Source organism: Xenopus laevis, chromosome 6L (assembly GCF_017654675.1).
Source record: "Xenopus laevis strain J_2021 chromosome 6L, Xenopus_laevis_v10.1, whole genome shotgun sequence".
In the NCBI taxonomy this organism is placed as follows: Eukaryota; Metazoa; Chordata; class Amphibia; order Anura; family Pipidae; genus Xenopus; species Xenopus laevis.
The window spans coordinates 103365691-103390903 of NC_054381.1; the positions used below are offsets into that span (position 1 = coordinate 103365691).

The window sequence follows — 25213 nt, forward strand, 5'->3', positions numbered from 1 at the left end:
GGACTATTAACGCTTGGTATTTGCATATGTATAGTTTTACCAGTTTTGTGTGCGTATCTCCCTTTAGAGGGACACTTTACATTTATAGAAATGCAGTACCTGTTTTATCTGTGAGTAAATAAACTAAACGTCCAAGTTCTTCAGGAATTGTGCTAGTTCTAACTACAGTTCCTGGAATGTTGTCATCTCTCATGATCATCCATCCATAAGCAGCTTTACCCATATCGAGGTTCACACGCAAGCTGAAAACAAAATAATTTCACATACAGGACAATTAGTTGACTCCAAAACAGTAAAGCTACGAAAACAGACACAAAATTACTTATCCATTATGTTTATGTGTGTATCTATTTTGTTGAAGAATACCATACACACATATATATCACTGATATGGAACAGACAGATTTACTCTGGTGCTGCTGTAAAGATTCCAATTATTTTCTATGAGTTAATGTAATAAGCTGGTGCACTTTTTTTTATTGCTTTTTTTTAAAGGGGAACTGAACTCAATTGAGTTTCTACATCTTTAAAATCATCATTCTGCATGTTTTTTTTAGTACAACTAACCCCAATTTATTTACAGATAAATCACTGGAAAACTTTTACAGAAAAATGTAAGAGTCTGGGGATCCACTGGCTGTTCTCTTCATGTTTATGTGGGGAGAGGTCCATGGGTGTGATAGGACAGGAAAATATTAAATAACTACAATTGCAAATTTAGTTTACTTGGTAATCAGCAAGGAGATGCTAATGAAGCCCAAAAATGGTTTCTTTAGTTGGCTTTTAATATTTTAGATAATTCCTTTATCTGGTCGACAGAAGCATTTTTGTAACAGCGGGCAGTGGATCTCTGTACCTTATAATAGCCATTAAAAGAAACAAACTGATGGTTATAGAGAGCATGGCTGGCCAGTGAGGAAACACTCCAGCTGTGAATCAATCATACGCTGGTACAGTCAGTGGCAAGAAGCACCTTTTGAAATTAATGGCATAAATATTAAATAAGTATATAAACAGATTTAAAGAGATACTAGGATACTTATGAATAAGAAGAAAAATAAGCACAAGATAAAAAGAGTCCCTGAACGTTTTTCTATAGCTCCCAGATCACCAGTCACTCAAAAGACTTTACCGTCTGCTTTATACATTGTCATAATATTATTTCATACTGAAAATAGAATAAAAAATAAAAAAAAACTTAGATTGTATTCATGTTCTTCAACTGCTTTGTAATAGGGATGCACCGAATCCAGGATTCGGATCGGGGTTCGACCAGGATTCGGCCGAATCCTTGTGCCAGGCCGAACTGAATCCGAATCCTAAATTGCATATGTTAATTAGGGGTGGGTAGGGAAATCACGTGACTTTTCATCACAAAAGAATAATTTTTTCCACTTTTACCTTTCCCGCCCCATATTTACATATGCAAATTAGGATTCAGTTCTGTATTCTGCCAAATCTTTCACCAAGGATTCGGGGAATCGGCCGGATCCCAAATAGTGAATTCTGTGCATCCCTACTTTGTAATGATCATCAGTATGGTCTGTAAGGCTGTTTGACTACTTTGTTGTAGTCAATTTTGTATACCATGATAACTAAGGTATCATGGATTCACAGAAGAGAATGTAATTGAGGTAATTGATATATATATATATATATATATATATATATATATATATATACACATATATATATATACTTTATATATATATACTTTTTCTGATTTGCACCAGGGAATGTGACTTTATAAGTATGTGCCTAAGCCTTCCAATATATCTAATATCTTGATGTCGGCTCGAGTTTGGGGCCAAAACGTAGAATAAATCTCTTTTTTTCATTTTCTGTCCTGTGAGTGCGGTTTCATTTTCTGATTTAGTACTTATAATATCTGAATGCACCAATACAGGACTCGACTTATATATTATACACAAAATACACAATAAAGGTGGTCCGCAATCCCAGTTTCTGTTTTTCAGCTGCTTGGGGCCTTTCTAAAGGTTAAAGGGGTTGTTCACCTTTTAACTAACTTTTAGTATGATGTAGAGAATGTTATTCTTATACAATTTTCCATTGGTTTTCATTTATTTTTATTTGTGGTTTTCTAGTTATTTTCAGCAATCTGGTTGCTAGAGCCCAAATTACCCTAGCAACCATGCACTGATTTGAATAATAGACTGGACTATGAATAGGAGAAGCCTGAATAGAAAGAGGAGTAATAAAAAGTACCAATGACAATATATTTGTAGCCTTACAGAGCATTTGATTTTTAGATGGGGGTCAGTGAAAGTGAAAGTGAAAGCTGTCAAAAGAAGAAGGCAAATAATGCAAAAACAATAGAACATAAAAAATGAAGACCAAATGAAAAGTTGCTTATAATTTGCCACTCTATAACATACTAAAAGTTAACTTAAAGATGAACCACCTGAAAGTGAAAAATACTGTTTATACAATGTGACAATTGTAAACAATATCCATGCATCTCCATTCATCTCCAGTGAATGTGTTGGTATATCAAATAAAGCCTTTAACAAAACAACCCAGTGTATAGCCATAGCTCCTTTTTAAAGATACATGTGCACATATAATGCACATATCTTTTTAAAAAATCATATACATTTCCCTCTCTCTGTGTGTAATATCTCTGTACATGAAGCACTGTTGTATCTTTACTTGAATAAATAAATAAAGATTGATCCTTATTTGAAATGAAAGTAATGGTTATGCCAATCATTCCATACTGAAGAGAGGCAGCAAGCCCTTATAAAAATATTCAGCTACCAAGGGGGAGTAGTTGTCCTTATTATTTCGGTAAGACGAACATTGCACAAAACTACAACAGTATAGCTTCCTGCACAGAAATCTTTTAAGAATCAGCAGATTTGTTGGCATGTTTCCTCTTCGCTTCCTTTTAAGCTCAGTTTCATTTACAGCCAAGAATATAGTTTGAAAATGCAGCATTCAGTGAAATTAGACATCCCTCTTTTTTAAGTGGTTCAAGCACATACCTTATTGGAATGATGTAGGAAAAAAGCAGGAGGAACCGAAACAAGTAACGATACCAAGGCCCAACAAATCCTTGCAAGGTTACCATCACCACTGAAAGTGCAACAAGGGCCAGGAAGAGAGCTTTGGTCAGCTGATTCAGCTCAAGGTCCAGCATACCCACCTGAGAAAGCAATGACAGTGAAATCGGATGAATCTTGGTAATTTAAAAAAGCTAAAACAAGATTTTGCATGACTCCAATACAACACAGAGTTGATAAATTCATTCAAGTTGCCACTAAATTTGCAACATTTAAAGATGTGCACATATAAAGTGAAGATTAATTTAGATCATTTCTTTAGAATTAGCTTTAGTAAGGGAGCACCTGTGCATTGTCGGACTAAGCCACCAGGATACCAGGAAAGCTCCTGGTGGGCTCAGGTGTCAATGCTCCTGCTCCTAACCAGTAAGTCTATTCACGGTCATTACCTATTTCTGCCTGGGGAAAAAAGGGGAGAAATATTTAGGACATATTTAAGTATGTAAAGAAAAAAAGACTAGAAAAATACATCTAGATGTAGGATCACAAGAAGTTATATTAAGAAGATTTATGAGAATTAATCTGCACATATTACTAATTGGCTATACACTTTTTTTCTTCAGGGCCCCAAATAAATTTGGGACTCTGCATTGCCTTGATTATGGTAGCACAATAGCAATACTTTGCTAAAGCGGGTCATAAAGACCCACTATGAACAGCATAGAGACCCAATATTGTAACTTGGCCCAATGTTTAAGCATCAGTGCTCTAGACTGAATTCACAGTCACAGGAGTTGCTGGTCTGTTCTGCCTTGCCTGCTGAACAACAAATGGAATTATGTATAAAGTGGAGTAAATTTTCTTAGTAGCATTTATACAAAAGGGGTCAGTACTTTGCCCCTGGAAGCAAGCAGGTCCGGACTGTGAGAATGGTTACAGACAACCCAAAGATCACCTCCAAAGACCTGCAAGAACATCTTGCTGCAGATGGTGTATCTGTATATCGTTCTACAATTCAGCGCACATACAGAGTGGCTTGTTGTATGCAAAAGCTCATTCAGGCAAGTCACAGTCAATTTGGAACAAAGTGCTTTGGACTGATGAGACAAAATTTGAGTTATTTGATTATACCAAAAATCCATTTGCATGGCGGAAGAATAAGACCACATCCCAAGAAAAACACCTGCTACTTACTGTCAAATTTGGTGGAGGTTTCATCATGCTGTGGGGCTGTGTGGTTAGTTCAGGGACTGGGGCCCTTGTTAAAGGGATCCTGTCATCGGAAAACATGTTTTTTTCAAAACGCATCAGTTAATAGTGCTCCTCCAGCAGAATTCTGCACTGAAATCCATTTATAAAAAGAGCAAACAGATTTTTTTATATTCAATTTTGAAATCTCACATGGGGCTAGACATATTGTCAGTTTCCCATCTGCCCCTGGTCATGTGAGCAGCACTATTAACTGATGGATTTTGAAAAAAAAATTTTTTCCCATGACCTTTAAAGTCAAGGGTCGTATGAATTCAACCCAATATCAACAAATTCTTCAGGATAATGTTCAAGCATCAGTCACAAAGTTGAAGTTACGCAGGGGTTGGATATTCCAACAAGACAATGACCCTAAACACACTTCCGAATCTACAAAGGCATTTATGCAGAGGGAGAAGTACAACATTCTGGAATGGTCGTCACAGTACCCTGACTTGAATATCATCGAAAATCTATGGGATGATTTGAAGCAGGCTGTTCATGCTTGGCAGCAATCAAACTTAACTAGACTGGAGAGATTTTGTATGGACGAATGGTCCATCCAGAATCCAGACACTCATCAAAGGCTATAGGAAGCATCTAGAGGCTGTTACATTTACAAAAGGAGGCTTTATGTCACTGCTGAAATACTACTGTTTCCATAAGGCATGTGATATATATTAAAAGGAAGTTGCTAATTTTAAAGCTCAGCCAATGATAAACAAAAAAAAAGAATTAAGAAGAGGGGTTCCCAAACTTCTTCATATGACTGTGTATATATTAGGGATGCACCGAATCCACTATTTGGGATACGGCCGAATCCCTGAATCCTTGGTCAAAGATTCGGCCGAATACCGAACCTGCATATACAAATTAGGGGCAGGAAAGGAAAAAGTGGAAAAAATTCTACTTTTGTGACGAAAAGTCACGTGATTTCCCTACCTGCCCCTAATTTACATATGCAAGTTAGGATTCGGATTCAGTTTGGCCAGGCACGAGGATTCGGCCGAATCCTGGCCGAATCCTGGATTCGGTGCATCCCTAGTATGTATGTATGTATGTATGTATGTATGTATGTATGTATGTATGTATGTATGTATATATATACATATCTATATATATATATATATATATATATATATATATATATATATATATATATATATATATATATATATATATATATACTACATGCATATACACATCTTACTTAGCAGTGGAGTCCATTTTTAACATGTGAGTTAGTTATCTGACATAAGTCAGTATATAATTATATATATATAATTATATAAGTATATATACAATTATAGTTAACTATGGTTTTGCAGTAGGCAGTAATCAACACACACCATAATGAAAGGATGACACTTTGTGTACAGTATGGGAAAGTAACATCCTTCAGGTCCTACAACATATTAAGAGCTGTTCATCTTGATAAACTCTTTTGAAAGGCTAAAAAACAAAACATTCCATCACAGAAAGGAATCTATAAGGAATATATTGCAATAGTTCTGTTTGTGCTCTTGTTTGTGCATGGGCTACGCTTTCCCTTGAGAACAGATCAGAGCAGGACCACAGTGGCTAATTTATTAGCTGCATTTTAAAAGCAGCACAACGAGGACAAATATCTGGCAATTTCCACTGCTTCCACCACTACATAGTTTATGCTTGAATTATTGAGAAAAATAGGTTTTTGGATTAAAATGAAGAAAAATTAAGCCAGGGAAGTACAGCATGTTTCAAAGCCCAGATCTTTTTGCGTTGACAAAGGCGGTCTAAGTTTCAGGCCTCGCTGAGGATCAGATGAAGTCATTATTCATTCAGTCAGGGAAAAAAAGACTCAATTACCTCAACCTAAAGATGCTATCAATGAATGCAAAGTGCATATTTTACTCTATTCATCCAAATCCCATTAAAAAGTGAAAGGAATGATTTAATCTAGCTTTCTAGAGTTGGTCTTTTTTTTTGTATTAAAATAAAGAATCACTGTCTCACAATATGCATAACTGCTACCTCACACTTTTCTCTGCATCATAAAAGTAAGACTGTAAAAGCAGAGACAGACACAGCCTGAATGAATACAAAGTTTCTTTTGAGACAAAAAGGCCACTGACAAAATAGAAACATTTAATGTAGTCCATTGGGCATTCATATGCAGATACTTCAAAGCTTTAATAACTTTTTAATGGGAGAGGACAGGTGACTGGGGATAACAGCTAAAGCCATTAGGAAATAAATGTTGTGCAAAGAGTTGACAAACAATAGGAGGAAATAGAAGCCTTTCATACGTACAATTCGAGGTGGACTTTAAGAGAGTAGGAAGACTGTTTCAGCAGCACAAAAGGGAGGGAGTAACTTTCATGGTTATATATGTAGAGCTGAATGAAATTTCACATATGAAAAACCACCACAAACCTACCTGCTTATCTGAGCCCAAAGATAACAAAGGACCAAAGGTCATTACAATTGTTAAGGAAGGTCAAGCTATAAAAAGTGATGGACAGATGGAGTTCAACCAGATGTTGGTAAGCTACAAATCCAAGCATCCAAACCAACTATAACTCAAATACATCCAGGCGGTATCCACCTGCCCAAACATATAAACTTGAGGCAGGGAAATGACTTCCTACTCTGCATAGCAGTGTAAAATCTTCTTTAGCTTACTTATCCAGAGTATATCAGGTCTATCAAAATGTGCAAGAATCTTTTAATATGGGAATCCTAGGCACAGAATAGGGAGCCTTAGCCTCCACACAACAGATCAAGTGCTACAGTATATACTCATATCCGATAAGTTCTCCAAGAAAAAGCCTCCTATTAGCAGCCTATTCAAACAAAAACATTCACTCTCTTCCCGACAGGCATCTATTATTTGAAAAAAAAACCTTTAACAGAAAAGCAAGCAGTAATTAGTAATGCAAGCAGTGGGATCCATGCATCTATATCCATGTGCAATGCACCATTGTTGTCTCTGTGACATACGAAGCACGGTCATTAAGTAACAGGCTTGAAAATAGTAGTTATCGCATTGCCCACCATGATATGAACTCCAGTAAAGAAAGAAAGATACAAACATAATAGAAAATAGAATTTTTATGTGATTTTTTTTCGTTTATCTTAATAGTTGTTTTCTGTTTCATGTCATGTGCCCTATTAATTGGCATTTCGTTTTTTAACCCATTACAGTCTCCAATTATTCCAGTCTATATAAAAAAAACTGTAAAGGAATAAAAATACATGAAGAGGGCTAATGATTTTACCAACTATGTGTGGATTATTCTGATGTATCATAATATCTGATCTTTTCATATGACTGCAAAAGGCAAATTAAATACGCTGCTGGAAATAATCATCTCCAAGGGAAATATTTTACATAATGTCTAACATAAACACAATGGTTTAGTAAACGGGATTGTTCAAAGATAATGAAGACTATAATTGTTCGTATAATCTAAAATGCCACTAATGGCAGCAATCACAACTCCATTTAGCTTTTCTTAATTTACGGAGCAAGTTTAAAGTAGCTAATGGTCCTAACACAAGTAATGGTGTATTCAACAATAAAGGGTAAGTACAGTATTCTTATTAACTTCTTTCATACAGGCAGGCACTGATCGTTGTTGCTTTGAAGGCAGTTGTGTATGGAAAAGGTCAAGCAAACTACATCTGTCACATTACTGGAATGTGTATGGCTTCTTCTAGCACTAGAAAGTTTAAGTGCCCAAACTCAAGCTCTGAGCTACTGTGAGATCATTTGCACAACAAGAGAACTTAAGTTGCAAAGTCTGCAAGGCCACAAATGAAATAATTTAGCACAAGGTAAAACACTGTGTATAGTTCTCCTAAGAAACAGAACCCCCCAGTGTCTCATCTCATAATACCATTTTCCCATGGAGTTCTCCTAACTTCCATTTGACACTTCTTTCAAGTTATGTACAAAAGACCAAATAATACATGCAGTGCAAGGATACAATTAGGGCTGCTACATGAAAACCAACAAGGATTCAATAGAATATCAAAACACTTTCTATAATCCACTGCAGAAATCTTTCCCCTCATCCAAGTACATTCAATAACCCTTATTAAGAAATTTAAAGTAATGATGCTGTTTAAAAAAACGGATGCACGTGCAAACAAGAGAGTCAAAATGTATTCTTCAGACAATTTCATGATAAAAAATATTGATGGCTAGTTTTGGGTAAAGCACCTGAAAAAGGCTATATCTTGTTTGCAACAGAAGAGGGTGCTGCAGCCTGACATTACCTGTCACTTGTAAAGAGAAACCGTTTCACACGGCAGACTTGCAAAGTGTTCTTCACTTTTCTTTTTAAAAAATCTAAAATAAAAAAGGATTCATGGACTTTCCTTACTTTTCTACAATACAAGTATAACAGGAAAAGTTAGTGCTCGTCACACCAGTGGTGGCTTCTTCATTAAATAAGAGGGTTGCTTAAAGAGACTGCTAATAAATACAGTACAATGCCACTCTGCCTTTAAACAAAAATGCATTATCTTTGCTTAAGAAAAAGCAAAAAAAGAAATCACCTAATATTGAAAAATATAGCTAAAATTCATTTTAACTATTGTTGTTTGATTAATGGGAAGATAATATTATGTTGGTGGGTTTTTTTGGTAGATATCCATTGCTGCTTATGAGAGAAACTGGAACATATCTTACTACAATACATGTTCCTTATAAATGGAATCAGATGAAAAAATCATTATCTGGATTATGATTACATGGTCTAATATGGTTTACTAGCATCCATATTTACTTTTTTTCTCTAAAATATGTTTTTGAAAAAATTTCTATAAAACTCAAAAAATGTGTGATTTATGAACTGTAAAAACCACGAAGAACTCTAATACAAGACTTCTCCAAGTAAAATTAGACAAGGTACCATAGAATAGAAGTCAATGCATGTTGAACTTTTTTTTTAGCCATTCAGCCTTTCAAATGTTTTTTGTAATTGGTCCACAAAACTAGAATTTTTAGAGGTTTTAGAAATATTCAATTTTTTTTTCAGATTGTTCAGCAATTTTTTCCCCGTCTGTACTTATATATTCAGATACTTTAATAACTTTCACGGCATTCACGGTTTTAGAAAAAAAGGGGCAGATTCACTAAAGGGCGAAGTGGCCGTCACTAGAGACAATTTGCCAGAAATCCAATACACAGGGAAATCTCCAATCTACTAACAGGCATAGAGGACAATTCACTAGCTAAAGAGAGTGTGGCTAGTGTACGTTCGCACCCTATCACAGTCGACTTTTTGCTCTGGAGAACGGTCGTTACGCCACAAATTCACTAAAGTGGGAATTTAATGAACGTTACTTTTTTCGCCAGAGTTTCCTTTGCCACCTTAGACCAGGCAAAATGATAAAATTAAGCTACATCTTCCTCAATCTTATGTCAAGGATAACATGTCCTGTATGCCGGAAATTCATTAACATTTTTTTCCAGACATTTGAGGGGCATGCCACATTTGTTTTAGGGGTGGGCTCATGTCTAGGGTGTTAGAGGATCTTTTATGTCTTTATTATGGTTCCTTGGACATTTGTCATAAAAAGTGGCCACTTCAAGCATTTGCACCAACATCTCTAATAAATACATCCATACGACTTTTATGTACCCGCCCTATTCAAATAGACCTAAGCGCAAGAGTACTAACGAAGTTTTGCTAGGCAGAAATTAAGGCTAGCGAAACTTTGCTATAAAATGCTAGTACTGCCAAAGTAACACTACTGAAAATTTGACAGCATTCGGCTGCTGAGACGCAACTTTGCATTTTAGTAAATTAGCATAGTGGTAACAAATTTACACCTACCGAAGTCGCTAGTGAAAATTCGCCCTTTAGTTAATTGGCCTCATACAGTTTAATCATGGTTTGTAAAAGTTCTAAACCCACTAAATTTCAAACTTTCATGACTGGGCCTCCCAGACGGTGCAACATATCACCGTTTTATTTATACACAATGCATAATTTCCACCCAGAACTTCTGCAAATTCTAGGTGCCCAGAGTAGTGTGCATTGCAACTAAAATGGGATTACCAATGTAGCAGCAAAATACTGCAGTATTTGCTGCAGTACTAGTTTGTTAAAATTAGTGTGGGTGGTCTTTGTGTTACTTATTTACCTTTACACCATTAACATTCGATTAACTAAAAGCAAATAATTTGAGTGTGTGATTAAGTCAGCTGAAGTACAAGTAACGCCTCTTCGAAGAAGGTGATATTTGAGGTGTCAAGAGCTCCCTTGGGTTTGACCAGGGCATAACTTCTGAACAAGGTGCAAGATGTACTTTTTCATAGCATAGCATGCTAAATTCTGCATGACTTTGTGCTTGTGTTCGTAAAAATGTTAGCAGGCCAAAATCAACAGTATCCCGCAGGCTATAACTATCAATAATGTCAATAATTAATAAAAAACAATTTCTCAAAAAAAAACACTTTTAAGTAAAAAAAAAAATCCTGGAAAATATTCCAGCAATATAGGGCCACTCTGTGCATGGACAGAATTCTGTAGTCAGGTGCTATCACTATAATGAAGTGATGTTTCTTCTTAATAGTCATAATATAGCAAAAATACTGAAATCAACGAAATGTCTAATGATATAATATACATGGGGGAATGATTAGGTAATTACTACTGTTTATATGAATAGCTGAAATGGCTAAGAGCATGGAAACTGTGTCTCAGGGTACCATAAAGCTTAATAGTTTCAGGAACTAAAATCTCTATACCTATTGCATTTCTAATGGTATGTTGCTCTGCATAGGAAGCTATCAATTCTAAATGGTTTTCTCAAGACCACCCACCAATTTAGAATAATTACTTCAATAACCTGGGCTTTCAATGACATCGGAGACTTAAACAATCACTCATATAAAAGAAATCCTAGGGTCAAATGCTTGAGTTTCTGTTTCATTTAATTAAACTGGCCCTTTTTGAAAAAAAAAAAAAAAGAAATATATCTAAACAGTTATTTTATGGGTCTCTGCTTATACAGTTAATCTGGTATTCAAAATGTGTGCCAGTTTACAGCCTATGTGAAATATTTCTTTGAATTTTTTGAAAAAAATGCAACATTGTGCACATGTTCAATGTATTAACATTAAATATAACTTTTGAAATGTTCTCTTGATGGACGTAATGCCCAAGATTTCAATATTCTTGGTTTTCCTTTTTACAAATGATGCTCCCAAGTGAATATATTCTGTAATTAATTTTATAGGTAAATCTTGGTCAGTATGTGTCATTAACAGAAAAAAATGTTAGCTGTTTACACTTTAAAATGCTTCTTTATTGGGTCATGGTTACCACATTCCTTCACTATATTGTATTCACAGAGCATTAGTTTACTACATAATGCATAAGGACACGCTAGGGTTTGAAAAACTGCTTGGTACATGATGATATTCCCTTAAAGGAGAAACCACTTATTAAAAAAAAACCCTACCATCCTACTCCACATATACCCCCTCCCCCCAGGCTAGCTGCTACCCCGGGCAAATGCCCCTAACTTTTTACTTACCCCTCGGTGCAGATTCAGAGATCGGAGTTCACAGAAGCCATCTTCCAGGTCTTCGTGTCTTCTTCCGGCGCCTCTACAATTTCCGTCCATTTCGGCATATGTGCAGTTGTCGCAAAACGGGAAATTGCTCCAACTGCGCATGCACCGATCCACCAGTCTCATTCTCAGATTACCGAAGACCTGGAAGATGGCTGCCATGAATTCAGATCCCTGAATCTGCGCCCAGGGGTAAGTAAAAAGTTAAGAGGGAGGAGGGTTGATGTGGGGTGGGGTAGAGTTTGTTTTTCATTAAGGGGGTTGTTTCTCCTTTAAGGAATAAGAATGTGAATAAAAAAGTGAAAAAGTCAATAGATGATAGTCCAGTAAATTACATGTTGTGGTTTAGGGAGAGGTTTAACAAAGGCTAAGTTGTAAGAAAATGTAATTCTAGGCAAGCCAATGGGAAACTCAGGAAACAAAAAATATTTTTCACATCTTTTCACTCATGAGAAAATATTATAAAGGAACAATAAATGTAGTTTTTTTTTTTTGCATTGACAATTACATTTTTTTCCAGTTTTGAGTGGAAAGAAATCTAGGGTAAGGGAACAGAGGTATTGTATGTGCCCAAAAGCGTATCCATGGCTCTTCTGAAATTAGCCAGAACCTACAGATTGCCAGTCTGGCCTGCAGTAACAATTGATTATTGGTAAAATATTTTTGGTTTAGGGGCAGATTTATAAACAGTCAAACTGTTGATCCATTCAATTTTTTTCCATTTATGAAATCTATTCCATTATCAAAGCATTTCTTTACTCATCTTTTTCAACACCTAGGGGCATATTTATCAAAGGTCGAAGTTAAAAAAACGTCAAACTTCGAATTCAAAAAGACCAACCGAATGGAGGTAGAAGTTTTTGTTGGGGTCGAAGTGGGCCGAATTTGGCCTATTTCAAATGGAGGCAATTGGGGGAGTTTGGGAGATCGAAGATCGAAGTTAAAAAAAACTTTGAATAGAAGTATGATCGTATTTACTTTGACCTTCGATCTCCCAAACTCCCCCAATTGCCTCCATACAGGTTGTAGGAGGTCCCCCATAGGCTAAAACAGCAGTTTGGCAGCTTTTAGGTGGCAAGTCGAAGTTTTAAAGATACAGTACTTCAAAAAAATTTGACCTTTCAATTTCGAAGTTTTTTCAAATTCGAATCGAAGTATGACTATTCCCTAGTCGAAGTACACAAAAAACAGCTCCAATTTGAAGTTTTTCACTTCGAAACTTCACCTCGACCTTTGATAAATCTGCCCCATAATATCCTACTGAGGTAAATATTTGTGAAAAGTCTTTCAAGCTGTAAAAAATGCAATTTTATGCCTTTATTAGTATTTTCCAGCAATTAAGCCAAATTGCTAAGAGTAATGTAATTTACTTGTGGCAATTCAAATGTTAACAAAGGGGATGGCATTTTTGGAAGACTTGTCGCCCATGGTAGCGCAAATTTATCCACGGGCAACAAATCTTAACATGTGCCATCACCCTTAAAGAAATGTTTAAGAAACTGACACATTTATAAAAGCAGATGAACACTTCACTTCAATTGTGTTCAATTGCTTTGAGCAGTCAAGCACCATTCATGTTTTAGAAATAAACAAACAAATACTGCACAAATTTAACAAAATGCAAGTTAATTGGGGGATCAGTGATACGGAAAAGGTTAAAAATACTTAGAGACAGGATGATGGAAAAAATTATAACTCACATCTTTACAGCAGCAAGGAGACTAATCGCGAGAGCCATGAAGAAACTGGAGGTCCAAACATATGCAAATACATTAGGAGAAATTGACTAACATATAATTTAAAAGAGAAGATCTAAGGGCTAGGAACCATCATCTTAGTGACAACCGCAACTGGGAACAATGGAACAAATTCTACAACAAGAACAAATGACACCAACAAAAATACCTGTAATCCCTATAAACATACAAATGAACAAGAATAATCATATGATACACTTAATATTACTGAGATTGCACACCAATAAGTTTTTCTTTACCACCCCAATTTATCATACACTGACCCTTAAAGAACTCAAATTCGACTATTTTTTTTTTTTGCGGAGATAAAACTTGAATCAAATTCAAATCAATTTGAATTTTTGAAACTCGGGTGTATGGGATCGACCCGCAAACTTGAATCAAACTAGATTCGAGTTTGCGGGTCGATCCCATTCACCCGAGTTTCATATATTACATTTTTTTAATAAATTGCAATTGGTCGATTTTAGAGTTCATGGGAGATTTAAATAACTTTCATGAACTCAAATTTGACCCTTGATAAATCTGCCCCTAAATGTCTTGCCTGTGTAATGTCACAGATAATGATGTAATAACCATGCTATCTCAATAAAGCGTATTTGAGTGATAAAAAAAAAATCTTACCAGTCCCTAAGGCTCCACTACACACACCCTATGCCCAGATTTATGTCTTTCAATGGGCTTTCCAAAGATTGTATCAGTTCAGTTGGTCCCAGACAGAACTTTTTTCAATAGCTTTCTGTTTATGAAAAATGTTCTAATTTGATAGATTAGCGAATACATTTCTTTTTATAAAAGAGAAAGCATTTGAAAATTTTTATTTCTGGTGAACTTTCTCAAAAGATCTGAACTGAAAAGGTGAACAATTGGAAGTGGTATTGGTGTGGAAGATATTGGAAGAAGGCTCCTAGTTGAGTTTTAAGTTAAATAGCTTTTGCTAAGATGAACCTCTTTATTTTAGGTCATGCCTGTAATATCCCAGTCTACAATAGTAAACAGAAACTGTAAAGCTATTTGTAGTTAGTTGCAGATAAATAAAAGGTATCCAAAAATGAAGAACCTTTCCTGTAATTTTTGGGGCCATATTTTTCATGGGACAATACTGGACTTGGTGTATTGGAAATAAGCAGGATTGGGGCACAATATAGATAGTACATGGGCGTAACCTGTTAATACTGGCAAGTATACAACTAACAGTATAACATTTACTAAATCAATGGGTCCTCTTTCCAAAAATTCTTCCACACATATAATAGATTTTGCAACATGAAAAATCTATCCACATAATTATCTATGTAAATGTGTTGGCCTACTTCTGCAAGATGGAATTCTCCTGTTATTTAGTATTTGTCCACTTCAGGATATATTCCTTTGTGCAAATACTAAAACATTCGGGGAAAAAAACATACTGTATGGAGAAACGAACTAGAGCTAGAGGTGAAACTAGATAATTTCCATGTATAAGAGTGTGAGAGATACTTTATGCAAAAGTTATTAATTTTTGTATTTAAAAGTACGTTTCCACAATATGTCCTGGTTGTCTGGCCAATAGTATAAACTTTCTTTAGAGTCTATAGATATGATTACCCCTGAAGAGCACACCTTGCTCCTCCCGTTCACATACAGACAATTAAGGCTCCCTAAGAATAAATTATAATAACTGAACACCTTCAGAAAAATTACTGGAATGTTTATTGCTACTTAGAAACAAGGTATAATGTTCCTATAATTTGGTTATTATTGCTACAAGTTTATATTATATGCTGCAAGTTAATTATAGATATGCTCATAATATAATAAACAAAAAAAGGATTGTAATGTTATAAAATGTGCAGCATAAATAAATCATAGAAACTATAAATGTAACATAGTTCTATAGCGGAGTAAACCAATAAAGCCTCAATTTTCTCTAAAAAGCCAATCAAGAAATTCTCTAAGCAATTACATCTTTTACAAATTACGGTTCCTGCATTTCTTTTTTTTTTTGTACAAATAAAACAGAATATCACCACACTTTTTCTTGCCCTAATCGCAGCCAAGTTAATTGTATGCAGATGATTAAATTAACCAGCACGTTATACATCATCAATCCATTTAGAATGTTTATTTCTTGCACCTTGCGAAACGTGAAATTAATTTACATGGATGCTCTGCATTTTTCTAGTATTTTATGCTGCTGAAGTCATTTTACCATCCGTTACATACTTAATGGTTTGTAAGAAATCCCAACAGTTGGGGATTGTGGGAAAAGTTATCCAGATTGACAGATAAAGTGAAAAGGTCTGTATTAATTTCCAAATAAAGAGATGCATGGAGTGGTATTTCACTATGATTATACTCTAAAGTACCAATTACATTGCATCAGAAACTAGAGCAAGTTGACACTCTGCAATAAAGCAAATAATTTCCAGTTGGAGGGGCAGAAAATGTTAATATGCAATGTTCAAGACTACAAGAATCTTTGTAAAAGGAAGTAGCTAATAAGGTTTAATGATGCATGTCAGGAAGCCACAGTATGTAGGGAAACACAGCTGGCTTCATTTTGTAAACTATTTGATATACACATCTTTTTAGTTTGCGATTATCAGCTGTGCAAGTGCCACAGGGGACAGTTTAGGCTTCAAATCAGAAGATTCTTCTTGTTCTCTAAATTACATTAATATAATATGTTGCTGAAGGAACATCCAACAGCTAAGCTTATCAACTTACAAATCTAGCAGGGTGAATGTAGATCTTAGAGAAAATATAAACAATATCTAAAAAAGTCAATTGAACGTTTATATTGTTTTTGCAAAGAAGATGGGCCTGTAAGGACAAATACTCAAATATGCAAATGAATGAAAAATGGTTATCGGAAGGCTTACTGGCCTGTTTCTTCAATATGCAGCTGTACTAAAGTTACAGAAACCCAACACAAAACATTGTTGGCATATATATATATATATATATATATATATATATATATATATATATATATATATATATATATATATATATATATATATATATATATATATATATATATACAGATAAACAAAGTAAAATGAGTTAATGGTCTTCATTTTTTATTCTGCCTTTTGTCAAACTGTTTTTTATTTTGTAGCATTACTTCATTGAAAAGAGTTTGTATTTTCTCACTATGCATGTTTGGGCTATTTAATTTATTAAACCAAAGGTTGACTGGCTCTTAATAAAACTGACTCTTGTGTGTGTGTGTGTCTGTGGTAGGTAAAGTAGGTATAAGCTTCAATGTGAAAGGAAATGATTTACAGTCATATGAAAAAGTTTGGGAACCCCTCTTAATTCTTTGGAGTTTTGTTTATCATTGGCTGAGCTTTTTAAAGTAGCAACTTCTTTTAATATATATCACGCCTTATGAAAACAGTATTATTTCAGCAGTGACATAAAATTTATTGGATTACCAGAAAATATGCAATATGCATTATAACAAAATTGAACAGGTGCATAAATTTGGGTACCCCAACAGAGATATTACATAAATACTTAGTTGAGCCTCCTGCAAATGTAACAGCCTCTAGACACCTCCTATAGCCTTTGATGAGTGTCTGGATTCTGGATGGCGGTATTTTTGACAATTCATCCAAACAAAATCACTCCAGTTCAGTTAAATTTGATGTCTGCCGAGCAGGGACAGCCTGCTTCAAATCATCCCATAGATTTTGCATGATATTCAAGTAGGAGGACTTTGAAGTCCATTCCAGAATATTGTACTTCTGCCTCTACATAAATGCCTTTGCAGATTTGGGTCAGTCTTGTTGGAATATCCAACACCTGCATAACTTCAACTTTGTAACTGATGCTTGAACATTATCCTGAAGAATTTGTTGATACTGGGTTGAATTCATCCGACCCTCGACTTTAACAAGGACAGAAAGGGCTTCTTTCTCATCACCCTGCCATACAGATTTTCTTTGTGCAAATGAATCTGAATTGTAGAACGATGTAAAAATATACCATTCTGCAGCAAGATGTTATTGCAGGTCTATGGAGGTGATCTTTGGGTTGTCTGACTGTATCCATTCTCACAATCATATGCCGTTCCTGTATTTTTCTTGGCCTGCCAGACCTGGGTTTTACAGCAACTGTGCCTTTCCTACCATTTCCTGATTACATTCCTTACAGTTGAAACTGACAATTTAAACCTCTGAGATAGCTTTTTGTAGTCTTCCCCTAAACCAGATTTTCTTTGTGCAAATTGATCTGAATTGTAGAACGATGTACAGATATACCATCTGCAGCAAGATGTTATTGCAGGTCTATGGAGGTGATCTTTGGGTTGTCTGTATCCAGGTCTGGACTGGGAGTCCAAATAGGCCCTGGCATTTCAAGTACACAGAGGCCCAAATAATCCTCCACCCGCCCACTAAAAAGTGACCGTCTATGGGACCTTACAGCAGCCCCTCTGGCATTTGCCAGAACCCACAGATTGACAGTCCGGGCCTGTCTATAACCATTCCCACAATCCTCCGCATATGCCGCTCCTGTATTTTTCTTGACTTTTACAGCAACTGTGCCTGTGGCCTACCATTTCCTGATTACATTCCTTACAGTTGAAATTGACAGTTTAAACCTCTGAGATAGCTTTTTGTAGTCTTCCCCTAAACCATGATACTGAACAATCTTTGTTTTCAGATCTTATGAGAGTTGCTTTGAGGATCCCATGCTGTCACTCTTCAGAGGAGAGTCAAACAGAAGCACAACTTGCAATTGGCCACCTTAAATACTTTTTCTCATGATTGGACACAGCTGCCAATAAGTTCAAGTCTTAACACGCTAATCCAACCAATTTGGTGTTGCCAGTAATCAGTATTGAGCAGTTACATGCATTCAAATTAGCAAAATTACAAGGGTACCCAAATTTTTGCACAGCCAGTTTTACATTTGATTTAATTTCATACAACTGAACACTGCTTCACTAAATATCTTTTGTTCAGAAAGCACCACGGTACTCAGATGTTGGGAAATGAAAGACATACCCCTGTCTTTTTTGTTGAAAGTGGAGTAAAGTATTGTGCAGGCTGAGAGGGGTTCCCAACCTTTTTCATATGACTGTAAATTATAAACCATTTCAATACAAATAATGACTAATATAATTTTTTTCATCATACTCATATGCCCCTAACCTTCTAATCTACCATTTGAGCTCAGCCTGATTGCTAGACTCTGAGACACCTGGAGGCACATTTGAATTTCAAATTCATGTGAGTTTTTTAAAACTCACATAAACTCGAAATTCAACCAATCAAAATTTATTAATAAAATTTAATTTTCTAATTTCAGACTAATTAAACGACCCAAAAACTCGAATCGAATTCCATTTGAATTAGAAAAACTCGATTTGAGTTTTCGGAAGGCTGCAAACATCACCAAATTGATTCCTATTGACTTTTACAGTAATTTGGCAGGTTTGGCATGTAGAATGGTGCCAGCTATTACTGCATTCATAGGCATGATAAAGACTTCGGAAAAATGATAGCTGGCTTTTCAGTACACATTTTTAGATCACATTTAAGAGTAGAGCTGCCTATATACGTAATGATTTTTCTTTACTTCACAAGCAATTTCAGTGTGAGCCGACAAAATTGTCTATCATAATGTTGGTATGCACTGAACGATCGTATAAATCTGGCTATCTTTCTTCCAACATCGTCAGAAAATTGATCGAGCTAGTTTAACATTTTCATCTTTAAACAATATCATGTGTCCATTGATGGGATGGACAGATTGTGATCGCTTAACAATTTATAATATATATATATATCAGAAATAATACAGTAATTTTGAAAGTGCATAATAAATAAGAAAATAATAACCATTTTGTTTCTAGTAGTCAAATTGCAAATGGTTTAACAATTGGATAACAAGGGTACATGTGACCAAGGAATATTAGTTTATAATTTCTATAGTCTGGTTTACGTTTAGTTGCCTTACTTGCCATAGGACAAGTCTATTTGGCAAATTTTCTTAAGGCTGTAAGGCTTAAATTATTATAATATTTCTGTGTTTAGTTAATGAAGTAAACAAGTTAAACTGCATTAGTGTACAGCTTAATGGCTGATAGAATTCATGCAAATGTAATAACTAATTTCTTAAAAGGAAACTACAGCTCCCAATTATGAATGATCTATTTGGTTAGCATAAATGCATAGGTCTATTAAGCAGTTTCCCAGAGACAGAATCCTGTGGTGGGCTAGGAAAAAAAATTAGGTGAACTGGGGACCCAGAGGATAAGAAGATCAAAAGTTCAGGGAACACTAAAGTGTTGTATGTGGGCAATGGACGCCTGGTCTTTGTAATAATATTAGATAAATAGATCACTGGTCATCACAGATTTTACATCTTCCTTAATGGAGCAGTAAACCCCTTGTTCGACCTCCTCGAATTTATTGAATAGACTTAAAAGACTTGAGGGATGAATCGTTTGTGGACTTTCACATACACTATTTATCATGCTGTGTAAAACAGTGGAGAAAAACATCACCATAGCTACCAATCAGCAATTAGATTTCAACAGTCAACTAAAAGTAAGAAAACAAAAGGAAAGATGTGATTGGTAACTACGGACAATATCACCGGTGGTGTTTTTCTGCACTATTTTAAACAGAATGATAAAAAGGCCCCTAAGGTGGTCTAGGCTGTTAAAAGTTTCTCTTCAGCAGCTGCCCATTAGCCAATCCCTGTGTATTGCAAGTTTACCAATAAATACATGGCTAATGTGCATTGTGATGAACACTTGATAAAGGGCAGAAGCTTGAAACATGTGTAAATAAAAGACACAACTTAAGAAGTTAAGCTCATAAAGTACATGTTCACTGCATTTTTACATACTATCCTTGTTAGGATGCAATGTTCCCTCTAATTCCTTCTCAGCTATGTGCACAAAAAAAATGATTTTGTGCGCACATTTTACTTGTGTGTGCAGTTTTTAAAAACCGTGTGCTCAGGTCAGAATTCATACAAATTTTTTTTGTGTGTGCGCACGAGCACAGACCAGATGGAACATTGTTAGGACGGAGGCACACATTTTGTGTTTTTTATTGTTTTGTTATTTTGTTTATAAGCTAAATCCAGAATACTACTCCAATGTTTGGTCCCTGTGAGGCAGATTTTATGTTGTCTCTTAAATATCTACTTACACAGAATAATCACAGCTTTTTAACACCATGTAAAATATTTGATATGTATGAATTTCCCTTTTCATAATTCTAAAAAGTAATTTATCTCTGATCATGTATAAGCACTGCTTTTCCATATCAAAAATATAGAAATACATAATCCCTAAAAATCCATAGTAATGACCATCATGTTAAATATACTCAATGTAGAATGCAAATTATTCTGCGGAGAAAATGAAATTATTTGGCTTATGTGTCTGCTTCCTCAGGCCATGAAAGCATTCTTAGAATTATAATAAATTCAAATGTGTTTTTTAACTTTGACACATGAATGAGTGAAATAGCCCAGATAAAATAGATTGCTCTATACAATATACCAAGTTGCATGATTAAAACTGCAGAACAAACAATAGAAAAATGCTGCCTTGTTTTACCTCTTAATATTTTATATCCATCTGAATTAAATCATGTACATGCATAAAACCAATGTGTTTTTTTGTCTTTTAATAAAAAAAATGTATTCCTCCCAGAAAACCTTATTGGTCAGAGGAACTAGTAAACTGGGTTATACAACTGTGAGCTACTATTGTTTTAAAAGCCCAGATAAGCAGTAAACTTGTAATGGATCTCCTAGAGCCAACAGACTTGTAATGGATCTCCTAGAGCCAAGTCCCGAGTGCTCCTCTGTCTCCCTGTGAGTTGGGGCACATTGTGAAGTGTATGTTCATGTCTGGAACAATGTAAACCTGGTAGATAACCTATCTACAGAGGAAAAGAAGAGCTTGAAGCTTTAAATGCTTGGATTCACGATGGGATATTCTATGACTTTCTGTTTAAATTGCAGGATGCATGGAACCAACATCCTGTAAACAGCAAATTCTGTTTTATGTTTATTTTTCAGTTTCATGGCACTGATCCCTATGAGGAAAAAGTAAAGCTGCAGGAAAGAACTTTTTCTTTGAAGTGGCTTTCTCTGAAAAACTAATTTTGTTTGTAAACTCAAAAGGATTTGTTTTGGGGGGGAAAACCTTTATCTTTATATAAATGACTTTGACGTAGTTGGCCAGCTTAAATATATTGCAATATATGGACAAACAATCCCGGTTTTGTTTAAAGGGTAAGGCATTTTTTAGTAGCAGTATGCACAAAATGTCTCTGTCTTAAATATATTGATAATGGGTTGAGTGCAGAGGATCTCTTGTATTTGTCTATATGTATTTTGTGGTCTCAGCCTCATTGCACCCCTGCCTAATGCTTTTAAAAATTAGTGGTGAGCACAACTTTCCCTTGTTTGTTATAGTTTATACAGGAGCAGTGACCAGCTCCATGTTGTAGCTCCCACCCTTCGCAGCTATAGTCAGGTGATCCCACTGGTGTCTAATAAAAGGGAAGCCAAGTTTGGGAGTTTTACTTTGAAAGCAGCTAGTAAGTTGCAGGTAAAACTTAGTCCCTTTGTAAAATGTATAATTAAGCAATTGAATTCTTAATTGTACTTGTCTATATATATATATATATATATATATATATATATATATATATATATATATATATATATATATATATATATATATATATATATATATATATATATATATATATATATATATATATATATATATATGTAGATACTTGGAATTGACTTTTTTCAGTTGGTGATTTACAATTAAAATAAAAAAAGCCATGGTTAGTATTCTCATCAGGCACACTTCAGACTTGAACAACTGATGTGGCCCTTGTGTGTCCTGAGGGTACTCTAGCCTTAGTGATAAATAGACGATTGTGATGGACATTTTACGTTGGCAGTGATTATCAACACATTTAACATAACAATTGAGAACAGTCAACGGTGGCTGCCAATTTCAGAGAGTTATTGATGGCTTTGGTTTCCTGAGGCAAATCACTAAGCCACACTGTTCGCCATTTTGTAAAACTCTTCAATAGATAATTCATTATTCAAATGACAGTGTCATATCAACTCCTCCTTCAGCGCTAAATGTAGTATATTTAGTATATACTGTCTCGAAAATTAATATGTATTACAAGCTATAAGTAGAAAAAACTTGTTATTAGGAGATACAAGGTGCTATGTGTACAGAAAGAAAGCAAAACTCAAATCCTGCAATGAAAACTGTAGTCTGGTGGAGTGTGATCAAAATATACCCCATCAATTAGTGTAGATTTCTTTGTGTTAATTGTGTGAGGTTCACTTACTAACATGGGGCTTATATATATCAGTGTATTAAACCATAGTAAATATCAGAGTTTTTCTTTTATTATTCTATTTTGTCCTGTTGCAAATTTATACAATTTTGGCTAATAAGCCCCTATGCTGTTTACTTGATTTTCTCTACAGTGTTTTAGCAGAACATAACTGCATGTATCATAAAGTGCAGAGAATGTTCATTATTTGCCTATTTGTACTTATTAAGGGGATGGTACCTGCCATATTGTTTGGTCTATAAGGGGAGTTAAAAATCCAATAAAAGGTTACAAATAAATGGTGTGATGCAGTGGCTACTCTGTCATGCAAACTACCAGAATCCTCCCTTGGATTTACAATGCAAAAACTTTTAAACAAACTATAACTTAGATATAGTTTTCAAAGTCTATAATAACTAGGCAATATAAAGTGCCTTCAACTGGCATAAGTTCTAAAGTCTAGGAACAATTGTTGATAATTATGTAAAAAAAAAAAAAAAAAAAAACGCAAACAAAGTTCATTCTCATTTGACACTGCCTTCACGGGTCTATTTTGACTAAAAGATGAGACAATTTCAGGTGACAGAGCAGTTGATAAAGGAGAAGATGTATTTTTTGAGGTTATCTTGTCAGCCACAACTTATTTAGCAATAGATTATTAAGCAATGACCTTTTTCAGTACAGACTATTAACCTCAAGAAAACTCTCAAAATGGATAAATTACATTACAGCATCAGGATTTCTAAAACTTTTCTTCTTCAAACCACAATTTTGTAGTTTTGCTTATCAGGTTTCCTTATTCTACCCACCTGTTGTGCTGCAGTGATAAAACTTTATATTAAGCTTAATTTTTGCAATTTCACAAAATCACTTATTAATAAAAAGGAATAATTCTTTTAAAGTCATGATCGACCAAAAAGGAACACTAATCACAATCTACTATGCTATTATGCCTCATCTACTTTATACAGTATAAAGTAGTAACTTGTGATGTTATTAGAGAATAAATTTGAATTTGTGTCGTTTTAGAGGTTTTTGAAAAAACGAATAAACTCATTTTCTCTAAAACCATGGATGGCATGAAAGTTATTAACAGATCCAAATAGAAAAAGCATGATCAAAATAAAAAACAGTCTAAAAACTCTAGTTTTTCAGCCAATTTCTAGCAAATTAAAATCCCAAACAGTCCGAATGGATTAAAAATGGAACACTCGGATATCAACTGCTTTCACTTGCTGAAGTTTTGTGGTTTTTTTGTGATTGTTTTGTGATTTTTACATTTTATAAATCTCACGCTTTTAGACATTTAGAGAAGCCACCCCACATAATTTTGGAGAAAAAAATTGATTTGTTAAAATGATATAAATCTGAATGTTAGTAAATAGGCCCCACAGAGTATAATTTAATTTAATAAATAAACACTTTTTCCTGTGCAGGTATTTAAGTTTTGCAAAGTATAAAACAAGCGACTCCTCAAGCAGCACGAAAAATATTGTGCAGCCTTTAGGTTACACCATTGTACATCATATTATATATATATATATATATATATATATATATATATATATATATATATATATATATATATATATATATATATATATATATATATATATATATATATATATATATATATATATATATATATATACACACAGTAAACCTACTTACTGTAAAAGTCATTTTAAATATTACACTGTAAAATGCATTAAAAATTGTTATTCCATTTACAAATACTGTAATTTTCCCTAATATCATCTCACACAAAAACATCAAAATGGGAACTGATATCACATACAAAAGAAGAAACAGACTGTTGTCCATAATGCTTAAGTACCCCAAACCCACTTAGGAGGGGCAAACTAAAAGCACACTAGCATCAATGGTATTATGAATCAGTCTGCCATTTTGACCTATGCACCCAGAACATTATGAAATTGGGTCAGTAACAAATCCTCTCCATTCCAAGCCAACTATTACAATATTTCACAGAGGTTAATAATTGTTGAATGATTGATCCCCTTAAAACGCTTTCATCCTATTCTATCTTCTGGACACCTCTGCCTCTAAACTCCAAGTCCAACACTGTTAAAGTGCAAGACCAGAAGGAAAATTCATACTCAAATTACACAGAAGCAAAGATCACCCAGTAATTTAACACTGGCTTGGTTTAAATCTAAAAGCAGTTAGGGGTCAATATTTAAAACAAAGTATCAAATTGCCTGGAAATTTTAAAAAGAAGGTATCAGCCAATCACTGGGTAAGGCTTCCTTTTCAT

The 25213-nt window shown here is 34.7% G+C and overlaps 1 protein-coding gene across 2 annotated transcripts in view; it reads right to left on the reverse strand.

Moving 5' to 3' along the window:
- atp9b.L (ATPase, class II, type 9B L homeolog) overlaps positions 1–25213 on the reverse strand; it is a 153211-nt gene that overhangs the window by 49431 nt on the left and 78567 nt on the right. For both annotated transcript variants that reach the window (XM_041566345.1, XM_018267840.2), the window contains exons 12-13: positions 3006–3166; positions 100–242 (exon numbers count right to left, since the gene is read on the reverse strand). In XM_041566345.1, coding sequence (XP_041422279.1) covers positions 100–242; positions 3006–3166 — 304 coding nt within the window. The remainder of the gene's footprint in view (positions 1–99; positions 243–3005; positions 3167–25213) is intronic.